Source organism: Petaurus breviceps, unplaced genomic scaffold (genome assembly GCF_028583685.1).
Source record: "Petaurus breviceps papuanus isolate PSGF00001 unplaced genomic scaffold, PetGlider_PUasm1.0 350, whole genome shotgun sequence".
In the NCBI taxonomy this organism is placed as follows: Eukaryota; Metazoa; Chordata; class Mammalia; order Diprotodontia; family Petauridae; genus Petaurus; species Petaurus breviceps.
The window spans coordinates 222,439-243,547 of NW_027186199.1; the positions used below are offsets into that span (position 1 = coordinate 222,439).

A 21,109-nucleotide genomic window follows, 5' to 3' on the forward strand; every position below is an offset into this window, starting at 1 on the left:
TGTTTTTGTTTGGCGTTTTTTGGGGGGAGAGGGTTTGCAGGGGTAGGAATGTGAGTGAACCTACCACAGTTAAAGGGATCATTATACTACATAAAATAAAAACAAAATAAAATCTCTGTAGTCATTTGGGCTTTAAAAGTCAGATTAATTTGAATTGTAGCTGCCCCTTAGCTGACTCTTGCTATTTCCCACCTGTTAGCGGTCACTGAACCATTTCAGGTTTCCTTGGCTGCCTAACAAGTTTTCTGGATAATAATGAGGCAGTAGAAAGTTGCTCAGGAGAGAAGTTATCAGGCCAGTCAGCTTTTCCTGCTGAGGAAACTGGAGCCTTTGGATTAACTATGGACCCCAGAGAACCAGGCTATTCTTGTCTATTCCTGTCGAGTTGAAGGGATCTTGGAGATCCTTCTTTCCATATGATACCTGTTGTTGGGGAGACAGAAGGAGAAGGAGGAATGGAAGTAGAAACGTTGTTGGAGAAAGAAACTAAAATTCTTCTATGTGAATTGCACCTAGGAATGCAGACTTGGTAGCCAAACTTTGGTTGCCTTTGTTTTGGTCTTCATTGTTTAACTCATATATACATTTATCTGAAGTTTAGTGAAATGCCTTTCATGTGTTATGAGTTGTCTTTTTATAAAACTATCACAAAATGCCCTTTCATTAGTAAAAGACCCAATTCAGATCCTGTACAGTACCTATAGTATAATCTAGCCCAGGAATAGAATACCATGTACTTCACAACTTGGCATCATGTTTCTGTTCCAGTTGCTCTTTTGGAATTGTTTTCTTAGAAGTCACGAATGACATGACCACTGAATATAAGACTCCCTTTACCACTGAAGTACTTAACACTGCTGACTACTGTTTCCTTCTGAAGTTGTCTTCTTTACTTTATCTTCAGGGACGTTGTATTCTGTTGTTTGATAATAATAACTCACATCTATTTAGTAATTCTTAAGTTTCCAAAGAATTTTCCTCACAACTACCCTGTGAACTGGGTGGTATGGGCATGCCCATTTTATAGGTAAGGAAATTGAGACACTGAGAGACTAAGTTACTTGCCTACAGCTAGTGAGTATTATATGAGGATCAGTTGAAGAAACTGGAGATGCTTAATTTGGAGAAGAATAGACTCAAGTGACAGTAATTGTCTTTAGGTTTTCAAAGACCTCTCATGGGGGAAATGGGTTATGTTTCTATTATGGGACTCCAGAGGACAGAAATAGTAGCAATAGATAGAAGTTACAAAGAAGCAGACTTTGAATTTTGACATAAGGACAAACTTCCTAATGTTTGGAACTTTCCCAAAGTAGAAGAGGCTGTTTTAGGGGTGGTAGGTTCCCCTTTACCCTAAAGCAAAGGCTGGATCATTGTTTGTTGGTTATGTTGTAAAGAGGATATTTTTTTCAGTTATTAGTTAGACTACTTCACCTCCTATGTCCCTTCTGCCTCTCAAATTCTGTCATTTGACCCAAGGTGGGTTAGTAGATTTGTTGGTCTTGTTTGAGGGGATCTTCCTCAAGAATGGTATAGTTAGAACTTCTCTCTTGAGGGACCAGGTGGCAAAAGGATGGGGGTCCTTGTGAGGAAATGGTCTACCTTTGGTGTAAAGCTTAGCCAGTATGTACACTTTGGAAGACTCCCAGAAGTGTAGCAGCTTGTGTGAAGTTTTTATTTCAACCTCTGTTCTATTTCCCAGGTAGTCGGCATAATTTTGGGTGGAAAATTCTCTATTCATAAGGAATCAACAAGTATTAATTAAGTGTCTGCTATATGTCAGGAACTGTGTGCTAGGTGCCTGACATATAGCAGACACAAATACAAATAGACTGAAACAATCCCTATCAAGGAGTTTACATTCTAACAAGGGAATCAAGTTCAGAAGTACCCAATGGTTAAAGAAATCTCTTTGCTTTCTTTGCTAAAGAATGATACTGTTTTTGTTTGGAGAAAATTGATAAAGAAGCCACGCCAATCTCCTAAAGCCTACCCATTTATTCCTGGGAACCAAGGCCTTTTCCCTGATGATTGCTTCCTTAATTGCTGGCAGATAGCCTAAGAGGAAGTAAACATCCTCTGGAGCCACTTTACTGAGCGAAGACAGTCATTTTGTACCTGTCTTTGAAGATTGCCCTATCCACAGTAGCGCCCTCTGAGCCCACACCAGCCTGGATCAGACCATGATGCTGATTTTGTACTGTGTTGGTTCCTCTGCGCACATTGGGGCCTCGTGGGAGGAGTTGGAAGCGCCTGCGCGCATGCATTTGTGTATGGGTACCCACCAGGTCTATGAAGCTCCATTTCCCTTTCCTTCTTCACAGTGTACTAATGGTCACTTGATGTGCGCTGGCTGTTTTATCCACCTACTAGCAGATGCCCGGCTGAAGGAGGAACAGGCCACATGCCCCAATTGTCGTTGTGAGATCAGTAAGAGCCTCTGCTGCCGAAACCTGGCTGTGGAAAAAGCAGTGAGTGAGCTGCCGTCAGAGTGCGGCTTCTGCATGCGCCAGTTCCCCCGCTCCCTCCTGGAGAGGCATCAGAAAGAGGAGTGCCAGGACAGGTAAAGCGCCCCCAGTGGCTGCTCTCCGCCCCTCCCTTCCTACCTTCCTCCCCCTTCGAAGGAAGTCACAGCCCTATTGGAGATGGGCGCTCTCAGTTCCCTACCTTTGCCACTTATTAGTTGTCTGACCTTGGGAAAGTCACTGTACTTCAGATCCTCAGTCTTTTTACCTATAAAGTGGAGATGAACTCACATACTCCACTTCTCAGAGCTGTTCTAAGGAAAGACTTTGTAACCTTGAGGTATTAGAATTATATTTGTTGTTCCTCTGCAGTGGTCAACTCTGGCAATGTTGACTGGGCACCTTGTCAAAGCTAGGATGCAGGCCTTTGTTTCTTTTCTCTCATATCTCCAGGAAAGAGCCTCATAGGGCAGGCTTCTCACCCTTGGACTTAGGCCCTATTGTTCTCTTAGGGAGTCTAACTTGATCTCTACTTAGTGTTACTAGATTTTCTTGGTTTTTATTTAGGATAGGTGATGCTGTTTGAACAAGTGTGGCTCTGAAGTCTGGTAGTTGGCCTTATAGCAGTGATGAGGGAACTAAAGTCCTGGACCCTGACAGCCAAGAGTTTGTTAATTGAGTCACTTCTGGAGCCCAGCCATTGATTAGGTTGCCTTCCCAAGTGGGAGGGTTGGCATTGAGTTTGAGATATTGAGAATTGCCTTTTATATCTGGAATTGGAGAGAGACTTCTTCACATAAGACTCCTCATTAGCATTGTCTTCCCTGGAGTACTAGACCAGGCCTTATTTAACCAAGCAAAGCATTCCCGTAAGACCCAGATCTGCCCAAAATTCTTCACCATGATTTATGTAATCCTTTGGGAGACATGAACCCTGATCTTCCTACATTCATTCTTGCACTCATGAGGGTACTTTTTCTGAGTGGGTGCTAGTTGGGGGACCTCAGTGTAATAGCACCGAATTCTTGTCTCGTCAGAAAAAATGGAATCCATGTATCCTGGAGTAAGTGCCATTGGCTTAGTACCTGAAGGTTGGCTCAAGTTCCTGTAGTGTTCTTTAGGGTATGATGCTAGAGACTGAGTAGAAAGAGAGACTTAAGATCATGTGCCGCTCGTCCATTATTAGCCAAGCCAGTCTCCCAGTATGAATGGAGAAGAGGAGGCTACTGCACTGTTATGCCCAAGTGGCATAACACAAATCTTGCTGGATTCCCGCTGACATGCATCCTTCTTGAATTCTGGCTGCTTTGAGATATTTGGCCTTGGTTCCCCCAGTTCCTAGAGTACTTTGGTGTTTCCTGTGTGTATGTTTTTGTTTTTGCTTCCCTGGGTGAGGGAGGAGTTTGAGATATCCTGAGAGGGTTATGTGGATGGACAGAAACAGTGTCCTCTTTTCAGGGTTTTGGTCTCAACCTAGGGTCTTCTCTGCTGGAAATCAGCCTGGCTTCCCTGGAGCCATTGTGCCATCGTTAGCATTAGGTAAAAAGAGAAGGGTAGGGAGAGAGCTGGGTTATCTCCATGTTGGTGAAAAATGTGAGTGATTTTAATTCCTTGCTCTCTCCATGACCTTCTGGCTTAATGGTCCCAGAATGACCTTTCTGAAAGGAGCAAGGTGATATTTCTGTGGAAGCAATTACAAGCCAACATCCTTGGATCCTGCACTGGGGATGAGATAGGCCTGGGGCCTGTAGCCTGTAGCCAGATCTCTAATTCTTTAATCAAAGTTTAAGGCCTAGAAGCAAAACAAAAATTGTTGCAGCTTGGGCCTTCCAAAGGAATTTAGAAACTCCAGAAGAAGGTTTATGACTCAGTGAACCTTCTGAGGGGTGACTGGCTAGAAATACTAAATCACACCTTCAGAGTGAAGGTTGTGAAAGTGACCCAATTCAGAGCTTGGTAGAACAGTTTTATAGCTATACTTGTCCCAGCCCTTTCTTGTGTCATAGCTGAAATAAGTATTGTTTCATCTCCCCATTTCTTTGATTCTACTGTGTCTGACCTCTGTTAAGCAAGCATTTTTGATCATTAGACTAAGTTTTAGTTTTCAGTTACTAAATTATCCTCTGGGTGTCCTTCTGTACTCTTGATACATCCTGCCTGGGTCTCCAGTCTTATCTTTTCCCTTGGAGGAAAAAGACTCCCAATAGGGAAGTCACCCAAAGGCTCCACTTGTGAATCAAACCCAGGCATTTGGTGGGCTGGGAAAAGAGAGTTTCATAGGAGTTAGGGGGTCCTGGAGCTGGCAAGAAATCTAGGCTTTTGATTAGATGAGATTCTGATTCTGGGGTGGCTATTGCTGATCCCCTGCTGCAAAATAGTAATAATCCTATAGTCAGGTCGTGACTGACTATACACTGGTTTTGGGATAGACAGTTAGCTTGTCACAAACTCAGTTATTACCTTTCCTAGATAAGAAGTCAAGAAAATACTTTTGTGGGCCTTGGCTGAAGTGTTCTTGGAAATCACGCATTAAAAAAAGCCTATTTTCAAGGCCAACCCATTTGTCCTGTTTGGCCTCTTGGTCTCTTTTCAACGGTATAGCTGACATAGGATTTGGGAAATCATGAGTGCCCTACTGGCTATGAAAATGCTTCTCGTTTGCTGCCCTACCCATTCTTATCCCTTCCCCAAACCAGTGTGATTCCTATTCAGCCTTAGGGATATGGATCTTTCCTGAGACAGTCCTGACCTGTAGATTCAGGTCAGGGTCCTTCTGAGCCTGAAATACCTTGGAGAGGAGAGAGGCTTAATTTCATTGTGTAGGGCTCATGGTCTTGATGATCTAGTTTGGTCTCTTCCCATGCTTCCTTCCTTCCCCCTTTCCTGATCAAATTTAACAGTTCCAGGACCTTAGTTTAAAGCCTGTTAGTATGGGGTGGTCTGTCAAATTTTCCTGTAGAAAAGAGGGCCATGGCCCCAGCCCTAGCCAGGGTTAGAGATCATTTAGGGTTTGCAATACCAGGAGTTTCCTAGATGAGGGCATTGACTGCCCAGTTAAAAGGCTTCTGGCACCTCTTGGCCAAGTTCATCATCAAAACAAAACTCCTCATTGCCTTCAAGTACTGTTTTACTGGGAACACTGATTGGGAGGCATAGGGCTGTATGCACATAGTAGGACTTAAATAAGAATTGAATTGAGCTTGAGATTTCAAATAGTGGTAGATAGTTTTTCTTAACCAGAACAGTCTTCATTACATTCTGGAGTACAAAAGTGAAGTAGTACTAGCATATTTTGCTTGTGTAATGCTGTAATAGTGCCTGAAAGTGGAAGGATATAGGAAGAACAGGGCATCATTTGTGTGTATTATGAATCTAGGGCTTTATGTTGACTTGAGGCTGGTGCTGACTCGCCTAGGGTAGCACAAGTTCAGGATTCTTCATGGTTCATGCCCATGGGTCCCAAGTGACATTGTTAGGGTAGGATAGGGTCCTGCACTCTGCCCTAGGGCCTACAAGATCTTTGGTTATGCCCTCTATGTGCATGCTTAATGTCCAGAATCTCCAGTGATGCACATATGCATGTGTGTCATCTTTCTGGCAGGGTCACGCAGTGCAAATACAAACGCATCGGTTGCCCGTGGCAGGGCCCCTTCCACGAGCTGACTGTGCATGAAGCAGAGTGCACACATCCCACCAAGACTGGCAATGAGCTAATGGAGATTTTGGATGAAATGGACCAAACCCACAAGAAAGAGATGCAGCTATATAACAGCATCTTCAGCCTGCTCAGCTTTGAGAAGATCGGCTATACAGGTAATCATCTGAGAGGCTGTGAGGGGCCCTGGGAACTCCTCTTCCTCTGAACATTTCCTTAAGTATATTTTGTCATATATTTAACCCATGGCCCCTCTTTTCATAAAAAGCTGCACAGTGACTGTCTCTAGTCATTGTACTTTGTGTGTACTTGTAGTCCATTCTGACATAGGAACATAGTTCAGCTGTATGTATTCCTTCTCAATGAAGAATATATAGAGGGATATATATATATATATATATATATATAGAGAGAGAGAGAGGGATAGTCTAGAAGCATTGGATAGAATGGCATGTTAGGGGAGGAGGGGTGAATAGGGACATAACTATGTTCAGAGTGACAGAAAATGCTGGAGCTGCTCAGGCTCCTTGGAGAACAGGATTTATATATGTTGGGCTGGGCTGAGCTGTGATGTAGTGTGGTCATTCCCTTGTTGGATGGAGGTAAGATAATAGATGAAACCACTTGCAGAGTACATAAGACCAGAGAGAACTTAGAATCTGAAATCCAGGAAACTGTTGCTATGACCCTTTTTGTCTTCTTGAAAGTCAAAGTGACATCTGACAGTGTGCTTATTGACAGACACTCCTTGTCTGCCTTCCTGGCTAGGATCCTGTGCTTCAAGAGAATTCCCTGACCTAAGTGGGTATTACAAGTCCTCTCCTTGCTGCGACCTGGCCCTGGGAGGGGGAAGTATGTGATAGGTCTCTTCCAAATTCATCTCATGTGAGTTTTCTCCCTGGTGTTGAAAGGTTAGGGAGGAACCATAGCAAAGTTCATCTTCAGGTTAGCCCAACTTTGGGCCCGCCCGTTCTCTCCTTCCTTAGGTACCTAGGAACTCTGGCTTAAATTTTGATTAACCCCAAGGGCAGAGAATTAAGGGGCAAAAGCCTTGGGGTGTGGGGTGATGGGGGAGGATTGGGGAGGAGTGATTAAAAGGAATCAGCAAACAGCATTACCCCATATGCCTTATCTTGGACAGACAAGGATGTGTTGTTGACCCAGGTAAGTTGACTGTTGCCTGTCTCACTGATAGTCTTTCACAACTCTTGTATATATGTCTGTGGTCAGTGTATTAGGTTAGATAATGTGGATCTGAACTAAAAAATGTATGGGTGTGGGTCTGAGTTGAGATGGGATAGGACACTTAATTTTTTGTTACTCAGAAATCACTGACCCTTGGGGATGAGCTGAGAAGTTCCTTGTGGGCCCTGAAGTCTTTTGCCCTCCGGAGAAGAACAGCAGGGCATCCTTGTTCTCGGGCAATTAATCAGCAATGCATTGTATAAAGCTGTCAAAAAATGTCTCCCTTTTAGAAGATTCAGACACCAGACTTAGCTGTGAAAACACAGTTCATCTGTCCTAGGTGCTGCTGAGACAGAACGGTAACAGACAGAGCTGTTAAATACTAGCTGGCTGGATCTCGTTGGATCTTTGGCCTAAGCATGGGACTTTAACAGGCAGCAATGCCATACTACATGGGGTCTGAACATGCCGGGGGCATTGTGGGAATCCTAAGCCTTGGCTTCACACAGGAGTCCTTGTCTTGGTACCAGGTGCAGGGATGCACTTGAGAGAAGAGACTTGTTTCCCAAGATGCTGGGGGCTGGCTTGGGCTATGCTCTGTGGTGGAATCTCCAGTTAAGGACCATGTTCTCCATCACTAGCCATCTTTGGGGAGTTGAGGGGTGGGAATGAGCCAGGGCTGTTAACCATATCCTATGCAGTCTGTGGAGCTGGAGGCCAGATTAGGACCGCTCTCCTGCCCCCTATGGAGGTATACAGTTTGTGATCAGAAAGATGCCAGAGAAGCAATTGGGTTACGATTAATTCCAGGAAAATGATGATGTTGATCCTAGGCTAATACCATAAATTGTGTGTAGCTTGAAATAACTGGTCAACCTTACTACACAGATATGTTGTGCTTGCTCAATTCTCTCTCATAGAAAATGTTGGAAAATATGTACCTCTGTATGAATTGCACAATAAGGCTGTATATGTAGCTGTGCTTTGGGATTTCTTGGTTTGTAAAGCAAAGATTTAACACATGGAAACTACCTGATTGATCCAGGGTGATAGCTTGAGAACATTGGCTATGCCCTCTGGTGGACCTGGCTGGCTAAGGGTTTCCTGGACTGAGCCAAGAGGACTATGTCTGGAAAGGTTTGGTTAGTTGTATTTGATTTACTAGCCTCTTTGCAAATCTGTGCCCAGAGCAGCTCAACCCAATGTATTGTTTTCTTTATACATAATCTATACATGTATCTCATCTGGCATTCTCTGTACCCTGCTGAAAACGGACAGTCTGTATTTCCCTTGCCCTGCCCTCTGGTTTGCTCTGCGGCGATGCCAAGTCTGTGCCTTACCTTGTTGACGGCTGTGTATCCAAATCCAAATAAAATGCACATTGTTCTCAGAACCGTATCCTGTCTGTGTGTTCTGCTTGTTCTCCGCCCCTACTCCATTGTGGGCACACACGCCATGAGCTAGTCTCCCAAAGCCATAACTGGTGCCAGTTACCAGTTCTAGGAGCTACCCACTCACCCACCCAGTGCCTGGCAGGGCCCTATAGAACAGAAGAATTTTTGCTCAAGACTTTAGAATTACAGGATGCTTCTAAATGTCAGCCCAATTAAAGTATAAAAATTAATAGCACAGGTTGGACCTGCTAAGGAATGACTATTTGGGGTATGTAATATGTTGTTATTTAGCTCCTGGTATATACCACAGAGTGGTTTGCTGTTTACCTCTTGCAACCTATTGTCTCTCTTCAGCTGACTTTAATTAACCATGTTTGTATTTTATCTTATTTCCCCCCCAAAGCTTATGCATCTGAAAATCTTCCTGTAGTTAACTTGTCATTTAAAAATTAAAGTGCATTGAGTTTCTTCTCGGTAAGTCACATTCTTCCTGAGATTTACCCAGCTTCGAGCGGTTGGACCCCTTCGGTCTTCATCCGTTCTGAGGAAGGCTCCACACGGTAGCCCCAGGTAATGTGAGCTGGTTGTCCACCCTGCTGATGGCCCTCAATAACTTCTTGGTCTTTCTTCCCCGTCCCTTTCTGTGCCATTGCAGAAGTTCAGTTCCGACCGTACCGTACAGATGATTTTATCACACGCCTCTACTATGAGACGCCGAGGTTCATTGTGCTGAGCCAGACGTGGGTCCTGAAGGCACGGGTGAACGACTCTGAGAGGAACCCAAATTTGTCCTGTAAGCGCACCCTCTCCTTTCAGCTCATCCTGAAGAGCAAGATCAGCTCCCCCATGGAGTGCTCCTTCCTCCTGCTCAAGGGGCCCTATGATGATGTGAAAATCAACCCTGTGATCTATCACTTTGTCTTTACCAATGAGAACAACGAGACCGACTATGTGCCACTCCCCATCATAGACTCCGTGGAGTGTAACAAACTTCTGGCCGCCAAGAACATCAACCTACGGCTCTTTATATTCCAGATACAGAAATAGGCAGGGCTGGGGTCATGCTGGCAAGCTCAAGGAGAAAGAAAGCACCACTGAACCGTACTTACCTCGTCTGGGCAGCCTGCACCAGTTGTGATTTCACAATATAATCGGATCATTTTAGAAAAAGGAGGGAGGAAACAAAAACAAAAAAAAAACACCCAAACCAATTGGAACAAAGTCTGCATGCGTATGCAACAATGTAAGCAGCCACAGCCTGCCTTCTTTTTTCCCCTCTCCTAGATACCCTGGGCCAGGGCCTTCCCCAACCAACAGCCGGCCCAGCTGCCCCCGCAGGCCAGGTCAGTGGGGAGCTAGACAGCAGTGGAGACCTCTGCAGCGTCACCATCATCTGCCAGGGAGCCTGTAGGAAAACAGCGAGTCATGCCCTGTTACTCTGTTACATTGTGGCAGAGCAGTGTTGGCTTGTTCATGGTTAAGTGCACAATTTCCTGATGCATGGGGGCTCAGGGGATCCTGGCTGACTTTAGACAGCATATTTGATTGAAATTAAAAAGGCAACATTGTTTCCTATTTTTTTCTTTTGTTTGGGTGGAGAAGTCTAGCTCTGGTTTAACATTTGAAAATACTATTTTCTTTGATTTTATGCAGTCAAATAGGGAATTGGAAAGGGCAGAAAGCTGTCCAGCTTCCTTTTCCTTTTTTTAATCTACTTATCCACAGGAAAGACCAATGGGAATGTTATGGTATCTTTGAGAAACCTAACAAGGTGAGGCCTAAGTTTCTGGGGATAGGGGCTGGATGATGGGGAATGAGGGAAATCCTCATGTAAGGAATGCACCATCCCATGCCATCCACCTCTCAGGTATCTGGGAAGTAGACAGAGATGGAAGGGCTGCTTTAAGCTGTCTGATGTGTGAAGCTGGGCCCTCCTCATCTTCTCCCATTCCCCTCCCAACGTGTGTGTCCCCTTTTTTCCCCCCCTCTCCAAGGTGTCCTGAGGCCTTTGGGAGAGACCAGCTTAAGGGGCAAGGGAGCTAACTTCAGACTGAGGATTGACTTCTAGGCCTAGATCCCTGGGGTGAGTTTTTGTTAATTCCTAGCACAGAATCCTCATGCTTTTGACTGGGTTCCCAGGGCATTATCTTCAGGTTAATATTTATGGCACATGGGAATAAGCTGTTTGCTTCTCTCGTTCCTCTTCCAGTCTCACTCCAGCTCCTTCGGGGTCCCCAGAAACCTGCACTTAAAATAATGGAGCTCTCATTCGTTTTTGTATTATGTTCAATCATGAAAAAAAGGAATACCATAGGCTAACAACGTATTTTCATGTTCCGTACCCTGCCTCCCACTCTGGTCCCTACCCACTTGCCAAATATAGCCCAGGCTGCAGTTCTCATTGAGACAGGACGATGCCTTTGGGGCTCAACAGACATTTTCGGAATGCAGGGTGAAATTCTGTCTCTTCCCAGAAAAAAAAGAAATTAACCTCTTTAGAGGCTCTTCTAGCAATTACACAATTTTCCAGTGTGAGAAAGTATATATTTTATATAAAAAGTCTCTGGCATGTTTGTGGACAGGCCCAGTATAGCCGTTCACCAAACTGTGAAGAGTTCTACAGGGATATTTGCTCAACACTGTTTAGCAAAGTGAAGTATGTGACTTAGTTGTGGAGGGAAACTGTCCTATGGAATTGTGGCTAGTAGAGGGTGTCTAAGGTCAGCTTACTCCCATCACATTGGCCACTTTGGGACATGGTTTTGTACTGTGTCTGTGTAATAACTGGATCAATCCAATTGTACATCATGTAAAATCCACTTTGAGACTGCAATACTTGTGGCTTCTCTGCTTTGGGTTTTCCCTTGATGTAGGTCATCTCTTCCCAGTCTGGCATGGTTACATTTTCTCCTGTTGTGACCAGTGGTAAACTGGTGAAACTTGTGTGTCAGTGACTCAGTGACCCTCAGGAGGTAAAGGCAACATAATCTTTTAGAGTGAGCCCTACGGTGATTTATAAGTGGTTTCCAAAAATTGTCTTGTTGACCCATAGGTGGATTTTAGCTTTTGCTAGAGATAGGTGTGAATGTGTGTATATGGTACATATGTGTGTGTGTAAGAGAGTGTGAGTGTGAGTGCATGCATGCATGTGCATATGCATGCATGCTCTGCACGTTTGTGTGAATGTATGGGGAGGGGGGTGGTATAAGAGGAGAAAGGTACAGTGTTTTCCTGACAAAGCTTTTTTTTTTTTTGGTCTGTGGTAAAGTGGAATGTTGAAAGGGCAAGTATGGGGAGAGCCTCTCTTTGCTCTATACTCTTCTGATCCCAGTCCCTCCTCTCAGTGCCCCCTGAAAGCTGCCTGGAGACTGCATACCAACAACTTTTTCTCCTTCCCCCTTCCTCCTACCCCTTGCTCTGAAAGAATGTTACCCATTATAGCTTTTTTGTTGATCAAATACCAAAGAACCATATTTCCTTCAGTCCTCCTCTTTCCTCTTTTCTCCTCAAATCCTGCTTTAAACTAGACCCACTCTTTCATCATCATGTACTTGTAAAATTAAGTCAGATTCCACCCCACTTACCCATTTGGTAAAGAGGAGTGACCAAGGTGCTACCAAATTAACCAGAGCATTTGTCCTTTGGAGTGATATGGTAACTATCTTCATAGATTGGGGGTCTTAAGGTCAACTTCCTGCACTATGCTTACTTTTGGTCTGAGTCCTTTCAAGGAGTTGGATATGTGTGGGACCTTTCAGGACATTGCCAGCTTATGGGGTGCCAATTGAGAACTTCTGACCTCAAGAATCATTTATTTATTCTGTTCAGAGGTTGTGAAGGAAAAAGTAGCAGGTCTTTCTTAGATTTGAAGGTGATGAGGTTAGGAGGCTGCATGGCAAGAGCCCAGACCTTCTCAAAGAATGATGGTCAGGCTATACCAAGCACCAGGGTCATTCTCCTCCTCCCCTAAACATAGATATAATTTCTTGCCCCTTTCTTGGCAGTGGGAATCCTGATGCGAAACACTCCATATACAGTCAGGCTCAATAATTTTTTTTAGCCAAGATTTGTTCTTCTTTCCTGCAGTGTGCCTGGGTCATCTGTGATGAAATTCAGTATTTGCTGCCAACTGGGTCAGAGCTTTTCTAGGGTCCTGACTGAGGAAATTCCTCCACCCTGAGCACTCTAGGATCCCCTGAACTGTTCCTTCTCCCTGCTCTCCCCCCCCCCGCCCATCCCCCTTTTACTATTAGGAAAGAAATCTGATCTCTTGTATCTCCATCCTCAGGCCCTCATAGGACTTCTAATAATGAATATTAAAGTTTCATTGAGTTCCAGGCATCTCCAGGAGGAAGCATAGGTGAAAGGAGCTTCCACTAGGTGTGAAGAAATGTGATTGACATCTAGGTGACAGGTTCTCTGCTGTGTAAATACAAGACAAAATTCAGAAGAGGTCAGGTAGACATAGCTTATCCTGTGGGGCTGAGAAAAGGCATAGAGAAGATATTTTTTCTGGGCTGTGTTCCCTACCTCAACCTCTCACCCTTAGGAAGTATCAGAGGGAGTGAGGTTGAGGGGAAGAGATTTGCAAGTGAATTTTAAAAAATACTTCCTTAAAGGCCAGGGTACATGCACTAGGTACATGAAAGCCCAGGCTTTTAGCTTTTAAAGTAAAAAATTCTGTTTAGGCAAGTTTCTCATTTTGCCAATAACACCTTTCACCCTCTCTCCTCCACCCCACATGCCTCCCTTCCTTCTGCAAAGGAGGGATTCCCCAAACCGTCAGCATTGTCCTCTTATACCATCCAGATACTCAGGTAAAATCCAGTGTTAACCCAGCTGCTAATCCAAATGGGCTAATTTCAGGTGGCGTAAAGGTGGGTATGTGGGTGTATTTGGATATGTGAGGGTGTTTGTGTTGTCAATGATGGGGAGGTCATTCTCATAAGCTGACATCCCAAGAAGTGCTATCTATTAATCGATTATTGGCCACCTCTTTTACCTTAAAAGGGGGTGGGGAGGGAGACAGAATCCTTGGTTTGGATTTCCAGATGGGGAGCAGCCATCCTTTGTTGAAGAGCAGCCACATATAGACTTTCCACTGTTCTTTAGTGTTGTCTCTACCCTTCCCTCCACCCTGACTTTTTCAGGTATGATTGACTTGGTTCCTGTGTAGTACAGGTAGACATCACTGGGTGAGTTAGTGAATTCTTGTTGACTTTTCAGGGTTGAGTATTGTCAGACTTTGTACCAGTTCATCTCTTTGGTTAAGTCTTGTGAGGGGCAAAAGGAGGGTGGTGGGTGGATAGGGAACTACTAATGAATGGGACTAGGAATTGGAAGAGTAGGGAAAGGTATAGCCTCCCTGTAGTATCTCTCTAGGAATGATGCTGGCCTCTCTCATGATGGCACTGTTTTCTCTGGTTTCTTGAGTGACTGTTAAATGTATTCAAAATACCCCATGGGAGTAAGATATGTCCCCTTGGTATTTTAGCAGATTCTCTTGAGAGCTGTTATGTCCTCTGTTTTTTAAGGATTAAGAAGCTCTATCTTGGAAAAAAAATGGGGACACATCTTCTTATGATAACTAGAGAGATCTTCAGTGCTATTGTTGTTACTGTTAATGTGTGTGTGCATGGGAGTAGCAGGTGGGAGAATGATGGTGAAACCAACCTGTGACCCCAACATCTTCATTGTCAGCACCAGGAGTTGATAAAATATGGCATGGGTCAAGGGAGGGTAGGCATGAGGTCAAATGGGTGGCTCTCATGTAAGGTGAGTGAAGTTGATAATCCAGAGGAAAGTTAGTTTTCTTCACCTGGTCCCTTCATTGAATTAAGAAATGTTGTACTAGCACTCTTTCCAATGAATCTTATCACATGAACCCAGGTGATAAAATGGTGCCCCCATCCCTGACCTTCCACATTGTAGGTATTTCTTACCATGTGCCTTCACAGACAGTCCACCAGAATTCTAGCAAGTGGGCAAGGGAGATGGCCAGTTAGACTGGACAGGGTGGTATCCCCAATAGTATAATGAAGGGCATCACTATCCCCTCCCATCTTCAACAGAGTGGGCTTTGTGGTGTCTGATAATATCCTGTCATGGGAACAGCTACAGGTATGTGTGTGTGTGTGTATGTGTGTGCATGTGTGCGCATGTCTTTGTGCATGTATGTATGTCTATATGTTTTAGCTTCCAGAAGGCCCTGCTGTGTGTGATACAGAGGGGGACCAGTGTTCCTTGTTCTTTGCTGCCTCCCCTTCCTCCATCCCCACCCCAGCACATGAGCAACCTTCCTTCCCACAGAAAACTCCTGAGTATGTTGCCTAGAGCCTCCTATTGAGGATGAGGGCAGGATCCTAGATTTGGTTGAGCTGGAAGAGGGGAAAGGGCTAGTTCTGAGGTTGGGAGTGTGCTCAGGAAGATGTCACCTCAGTAGGAAAGTTGGTCATTTTCAGGAGACTTGTCTGGTTGGTTTTGTTTTTTAAATGCCTTGCCAAATTGGTACTGGTGACAGGAAGTTATTTTTCTACCCTCCAGACAGCCTAGGCCCCTTCTGTTGGAAGGTATGTGTGTGAGTGAATGAATGAGTGTGTGTGTGTGTGTGTGTGTGTGTGTGTGCGCGCGCACCTGTCCGTCAGTGATGGTCCAAAAGAGAATTGTAAATAAATCATGATGTTTTTACACAGCCTTTCTCCCATAGTCACCAAACAGTCCCTGCTCCCACCCCTCCCCTCTTTCACTCCCCAGTATTCTCCTCTGGTTTCCCTAGGCCCCCATGGCCCCTGTAATGTTCATACACAGCAGCTGAGCCTTACTGCCTGGTTCTGAACTGGGCATCTTGAAAGATTGTAGCAAGTGTCTCGTGCCCCATTGGGAGACGGGCAGATCACAAACCTCCTTGCAGTATTCACTGTGGGTAATTTATTTAACTAGTGAATGTAGATTAAAGTAATTAAAACGAAGAGAAACTAATGCTTTGTCTGCGGGATCATGTGTCCTCCTTGTATCCTAACCTGATTTTTAATTTGTCGTCTTGTTCTTTTAAGGCTCTCTTCTGAGGGCCTAGTAGAGAGCCATTGGTATGGGGGAGGGGATCAGGGATAGTGTTGGCAGAGTGGATACAGTGGAAGAAGACCAGGAAACTCTGGAGGCCTTAAGTCCAGATGGAAGGGCAGGGTGGATGTTTAGGAGACAGGTACTTAGTACTGGACTCCAGTGACTCCAGAGATGGGGGAGGAGGCTTGGGCCTGGGGTTTTATTAGGGGCTCAGCCATCCATCTCTTCCCTCTCTCTTCCCCTCCTCTCTCTTCTCCCCTTCTCCCTTCTTCCCCTTCCACAAGCACTACATCCTTTGATTCACTTAAAATGAGAAATTTACAAAAATAATTTTTAAACAAAAGCAAGAGAAAAGTGTTTTTAACGCTGTTGGGAATGATTCATTATGTTACTTTTGTGGTCTGCGTTCTGTTTGGATATTTTCTGTATGTAACTGTAGTTTAAAAAAAAATTGCCAAACTATGCTTTGTCTGTGTTTCCTTAAAGGGAGGTGGGGGTAGGGGTGGGGGTGGGAAGGGATTACCTCCTGGGTTTGGGTCTCTGCTTGTTCTTGCTGGCATCTTCACTTCACTTGGGAAATGGTCCAGCCTTGCTGGGTGAGTATCAGTTTGATACCCTCATTTTGGCTGGGACCTCACAAAAGCTGAGAATATACTAATTTTGATCTGGCTCCCCCTAATCTTCCTAGTAACACAAGCATTTCTCACATTAAAATACCTTTATCTCTTTTAATTTTTTGAGATAGGACAGATAAAATACCTATTTTGCAGATAATAAGAAAACAAGCCTACAAAGGTTAAGTAAATTAAGTATAGGTCAGATAGCTGGTTAATGGAGTTAGGACTAGAACCCACATCAAAATTAGAGAATCTCAGTTGGAAGGGACCTTTTACTTTCCCACCCCATAAAGGAACCCCATCTACAATATCCCTGACAGTAAGTAGTCTTCTACGCTGTTTGAATACCTTGGATAATGGGATTTACTTCTTAAACCACTTGATGCTGTTTTTTAGATAGCACCAATCATTAGGAAATTCTTATATTGAACTGAATGAATTCTGCCTCTTTATTTTCTACCATTTTGTCTTCTGAAGTAACTTAGATCAAACTTAAATCCCTCCTGCATGTGAAAAAGAGGTATGTTTGTTTCTCTAAATCTTTTTTCTTTCCCCTTCAGATTAAAAAGCTCCACTTTCCTCAAATGTTTCTTAAATAACATGAGTCTCCTTTCCATCATAGATGCCTTCATGTGTATGCTCCACCTTACCAATGATCTTTCTAGAATCTAAATCCTATAATTTAAACACTAAAATCTTTAGAAGTAATTGTTTTGAACAGGGCAGAGCATAATATATTAACCTACCTCCTTCCCACTGTGTTTCTAGCAATTCAATTTCATATCATATTAGCAGCTGCCTTATACACTTTGCTCATTTTGAACTTTCAGCTCATTAAAGCCTTCCCAGTCTTGTATTTGAACATTTTATTTCTTAACCAAAGTGAAATTCTCAAACTTTCTTAGCCAGTTAAAGATTTCAGTTTTGCTGTCCAATATATTATCTATTCAATTACATTCAGTAACATTATGTGCCTACTATATGTTAGGGACGGGATAAAAAGACAAAAAAAAAAGGCTAAGTCACCAGCCTACATAAAAGTGCTCAGTTTTTTGAGGGGAAGAGGGGGCTGGACAAGATCTATGATTTTATTAATGTGGGGAATTCCCTGCTGAAGAAAGCCCCATTGAGAAAAATAAACATTTCTTCTGCAACTTAGCCATCAAGTTGTTGGGGGCATGGAAAGGGTAAGTGACTTGCCTTGGTTATATGACCCTGGGCTTTTGTACCAAGGTCATTGTGACTCAGAGACCTCTATCCACTATACCAGGCTGGCTCTATGAACTGATAAATAAAATATAATTTGAAGAGGAAGAGAACACTAAGAAATAGAGGGATCAAAGAGGACTTCCTGCAGAAGTTAGTACCTGAGCTAAATCTTTGAAAGGCATATTTTTTTTTAAAGCAATTGGGGTTAAGTAACTTGCTCAAGGTTACACGGCCAGATGTTTCTGGGTGGGTGCTAAGTGTCTGTATTCGATCCCAGGTCATCCCAACTCTGGGGCTGGTGCTCTTGATGTGCTATCTGGCTGCCCCTGAAAGGCATATTCTAAGCCTGTGGGACAGCCTGTGTAAATGCAAAAGCACAGAGATGGAAGATGGGAATGAGAGGTCTAGGGAAGTAGGCCCATTTAGAAATGTGCATGAATTTGAAATAAGCATGAAAACCCAGGCCAGTTCCAGACTATCACATTTCTCAGCTTCAGGTCATCCACAATTGTGATTAAAGCATTTCAATGACTTCAATTAAGTTAGTGATGATAAACACTGAACAAGAGAAAAAATGAGAAAACGCTGGATGTTCCACTAGAAACCTAAGGTTTTATCCGTTCTCCTACACATTGGCCCATCTCCAGTATAATTTTGCCAAGGTACAGAAATACAGTAGCTCTCAGTGAACAGTGTAGATATGGAGCTCAGTGGATCTGGAGCTATAGGCATATAAAAGCAAATAGTGTTATTCACTTTAAACAGTCTAGCTGTCAACAACTGTACCTCACTGTGATTGAAGTCTAGTGATAAGAAGTCTAGAGGGTAGTCCAGGGCAGCTGTCCCTAACCATGACCACAGCCAGCTGCTGTCTGAGAAATCATAAAGGATAGAAAGTTGATGGGTATTGAGAGACATCCCTTTTCTCATACCCCCTGATCCAAAGGAAAGAGTAATCCATATCAAGCCCTGGAGACCAAAAGTCAGTCTCTGCTCTCTAGGACATGTGCCTTGTTTCTATATGCACTCCTGCTGTTCTAACCCTTTATTGTTATGACTTAATGACACCCTTATATAAATATCTGACTTCTGACAATTTCAGGTTCCTTCCAAGAATAGCTATGAATTGTAAACTTGAGAGTCTGGAGCCATAGAAACAGTTATGAAATGGAGCCTATGCACTTTCTTCCAGGTTGAAGAAATTTACATATAGTGAACAGAACCAAGAATGAAATCTTGAAACTCCCAACAGAGAAAGGATCAAATGACATAAATGGAAAGTACCATAAAGAACTGTCATGCTAGCTTATTACTCATACCCAACATTAACCAATCAAACATTGTTTGGATCCTGTTGGCCAACCAGTTCTGTACGCACCTAAGGCAATGAATACTTTTTCATCACTTACCGGATGGTCTAGTTGTAGGGAAAACTTCTTATAGACTTAACAGTGTAAATTAAATGCAGCCAACTGCCATTACCATCCTTTGTCTAGCCCACCTGTCTTATTTTGTCCAAAAGCATATTGGGAGTCAGATGGCTTTCTAACATCCGGGAATATCTACAACATTTTTCTGATCTAATGATAAGCCCATTTAGGAATATTTACAACAGTCTTTTGATCTAATAACCCAATTTTTAAAAATAAGGTGATTTTAGCCTGACCTAGCCATAGGATTATAAATCCTTCCTAGCAGCTGTCTAGTCCAGCCTCTTTATTTTACAGATGAGAAAACTGAAGGATAAGGTGGTTTGCCCAAGGTTAAAAGCCTCGGGGCAGCATTGGAACAGCCTCCATTTCCAGAGCCACTGCTGTTTCCAACTGTAATAATCTTTTCTTGATTAATCAATTGTCAAATTGACTTAGATGACCTCTAAGGTTCTCTTCATTTCTAGGTCTGTAATACTATGATGAACCTTCACCAGCTCTTAGTAATCATGTCCTCCCTTCCTAAATGATCATAAATTGTTCCTTTAAGAATGTTTGAGAATTTTAGCATTTTATCTTAGCCTGTTTTAATAAGCTTATTTGGTAAATTCCTACCTCCAAGAAGAGAGGACCATACCAGTAGTAAGAAGAGATAGAAGAACCCTACAAATCATACCAGGAACTCACAAAGCCTACCCAATTAATTCAGTGTTGAGGCAAATGACTTGTGTCATAACACCACTTTTTGTTTGAAATTGTGAGAATCATTAAAGAAAAGGTTATGTTCAATATTACATTGGCTGAGAATGTAAGGCTGTGAGTTTATATCAATCCAGAATAATAAGCCCCTTCCTGCATGAGAGATTTCCTAATTCCACAGCAATTAATGCTTCTTCCAAGAAATTCCCTTGGCTTTATTTTGTGTGTAGATAGATAGATTGAAAGAATATGCTCATTGAAGGCATTGTCTATTTTCCCCACTTTTTTGTATCCCCTGCAATTAACACTGTGCCTGGCATGTGGTAAGGAATTATGAAAGTTGACTGACGAATAGAATGTAAGCTGTTTGAGGGCAGCTACTTTAATTTTTGACTTTGTGTATCCAGTGCTTGGCATATAGTAGGTTCTTAAACACTAACTTGACTCTGGTCATAGATTTACTGCTAGAAGAGACTTAAGGTCATCTAGTCTCTTTCATTTTGCAGATGCGGAAACTGAGGCCCTTCTAGATAAAGGAAATGACTTATCTGAGGTCACATAGGTAATATACAGGAGAGCTGTGATTTGAACTCAGGACCTCTTACTCCAAACACAAAGTTCTCTTACTATACCATGTTGGCATCCACAGTTAGTGTCTAAGGTGGAATTTGAACTCAGTTCTATTACCACCCCACTTCTACTCCTCTTCATCCTACCATTTCTAGGCTCCTCCCCTTTCTGCCTGAGAACACACCAAATGTAATTTAACCCTCATTTGATCAAAGGTCAACACTGAGTTTTGGTTTTTTGTTGTTTTTTTCTCCTGGGCTGGGTATTATAAGGTTGTATTTATGGAGATTGAGGTCTGTGGAGCTTGGGCACTCTTTAGCCCTGAAAGTTTGGACTTTGTAAGTTTTTTTTCTCTTTGCTGTCCACCTGCTCTTCTATGTGCTGTTTGTGAAGAGTATCTTGGCTCTAGTGGTGCCTGACTTCACTTCTAAAATACCAAACCGGTTAGAATGTATGTAAAGAAGGTATAAGCAAGCTTTGATGAAGGGACTTTGAATTGTAGTGAGTTCAGCTGTAAACTTTGCAGTCAATTTTGGCATCAGTTGAATCTAGGTAGCAGCAAAGCAATGGATTCATGACTAATGGATTCATTTCTCTCTTTTATTTGTATTTTGAAAGAAGACCTGGTTAACCCTGGTCAGTTTCTAATTGGTGAAAAGTTGGGGGACTGGAAGAGAGAACAAAGAGAATTCTAAGAGTAAACCTTTCCAGAGTCCCTTACCTCTTCCAAGCTACTGCCCTGCTCTGGAAAGTAAAGAAAGGGGGTCAGTACCTGTACTCTGACCCTACTTCTATCCTATTTCAGACATTTAAGTCAAAAAAG

The 21,109-nt window shown here is 43.2% G+C and overlaps 1 protein-coding gene across 1 annotated transcript in view; it reads left to right on the top strand.

Moving 5' to 3' along the window:
- The window catches only part of ZFTRAF1 (zinc finger TRAF-type containing 1), a 48,565-nt gene extending 32,342 nt beyond the window's left edge, over positions 1 to 16,223 (top strand). The window contains exons 2-4 of the mRNA XM_069096990.1: positions 2,325 to 2,563; positions 6,067 to 6,278; positions 9,355 to 16,223. Coding sequence (XP_068953091.1) covers positions 2,325 to 2,563; positions 6,067 to 6,278; positions 9,355 to 9,746 — 843 coding nt within the window. The 3' untranslated portion in view covers positions 9,747 to 16,223. The remainder of the gene's footprint in view (positions 1 to 2,324; positions 2,564 to 6,066; positions 6,279 to 9,354) is intronic.
- The last annotated feature ends 4,886 nt before the right edge of the window (positions 16,224 to 21,109 follow it).